This window comes from Phaethon lepturus, unplaced genomic scaffold (assembly GCF_000687285.1).
Source record: "Phaethon lepturus isolate BGI_N335 unplaced genomic scaffold, ASM68728v1 scaffold22026, whole genome shotgun sequence".
Classification (NCBI taxonomy): Eukaryota; Metazoa; Chordata; class Aves; order Phaethontiformes; family Phaethontidae; genus Phaethon; species Phaethon lepturus.
In genome coordinates this window covers 13,899-14,867 of record NW_010548545.1, presented here as the reverse complement: position 1 = coordinate 14,867, position 969 = coordinate 13,899, and the positions used below count along the sequence as shown (strand labels likewise).

General features: G+C 53.4%; 1 protein-coding gene across 1 annotated transcript in view; it reads left to right on the top strand.

Annotated features, from left to right (window-relative positions):
* The first annotated feature begins 317 nt into the window (after positions 1 to 317).
* SLC35A4 (solute carrier family 35, member A4) overlaps positions 318 to 969 on the top strand; it is a 964-nt gene continuing 312 nt past the window's right edge. The window contains 2 exon segments of the mRNA XM_010290009.1: positions 318 to 516; positions 519 to 969. The exon segment at positions 519 to 969 is cut by the window's right edge and continues 28 nt beyond it. Coding sequence (XP_010288311.1) covers positions 318 to 516; positions 519 to 969 — 650 coding nt within the window.

The following is a 969-nucleotide window of genomic DNA, read 5'->3' as shown; positions in this document are numbered from 1 at the left end:
CTCTCCCTATGCTCCTGTGGACTGAAAGGCTGCCTGTGATGTTATCACGTTCACCATCTGTACGCCTTTCCACTGAGCACATGCTTTGCCCTAGGAACATGCTTTTTGTGGCTTCCTGGGGCGGCTCGTAGTTCTCTTCCTAATGAAAGACAAAACAGTTCTCTTCCACTGCATCAGAAATGTAGCAGGTAACATCCTGTTTTAATCAGGCTCATTAAATTCATGGTATTTGATCTCTTCTTGAATGTTCTAGGGTGTGAGTCTGTCTGGCCTCTCTGCGCTGATAGCAGCTCGCCCTTCCTGGCTACCGCCTGAAAATGGTGATGTTTGGTAATGCTGCTGACTCTGCAAGCTGGGTGCTCCGGAGTGGGCTGTGGGGACTGATGCTGGTCTTGTCTGTAGCCATATACGGCTCTCATGCTCCCCTCCTGACCCTGTGCAAGGTGGATGGGATGATCCCCTTCAGCTCCACATCTGTCGTCATTCTTGTTGAGCTGACAAAACTGGTGTTCTCCTTTTCTGGGACTGGGAGCTGCTGGGAGTCGCCGTGTCGTGGCGCCATGTTGCCCCCTTTGCCCTCTCTGCCTTGCTCTATGCTGCCAACAACAACCTGGTGGTTCACATGCAGCTCTTCATGGATCCCAGCACCTACCAGGTCTTGAGTAACTTAAAGATCGTCAGCACCGCGCTCCTCTACAGCCTTTTCCTGCGCCAAAGACTCAGCATGCGCAAATGGCTGGCTCTCTTCCTGCTGGTGGCTGCTGGGGTCAGCTACAGCTGCGGTGGCCTGCAGGACCCTGGCAGCCCCTCCAAGATGCAGCTGCACATCACGCTGGTTGGCTTGTTGCTGATCTCTGTGTACTGCCTGATATCAGGCTTGTCTGCCGTCTACACAGAAGCCATCCTGAAAACCCAGGCACTGCCTCTCAGCCTTCAGAACCTCTTCCTTTACTTCTTTGGGGTCCTGCT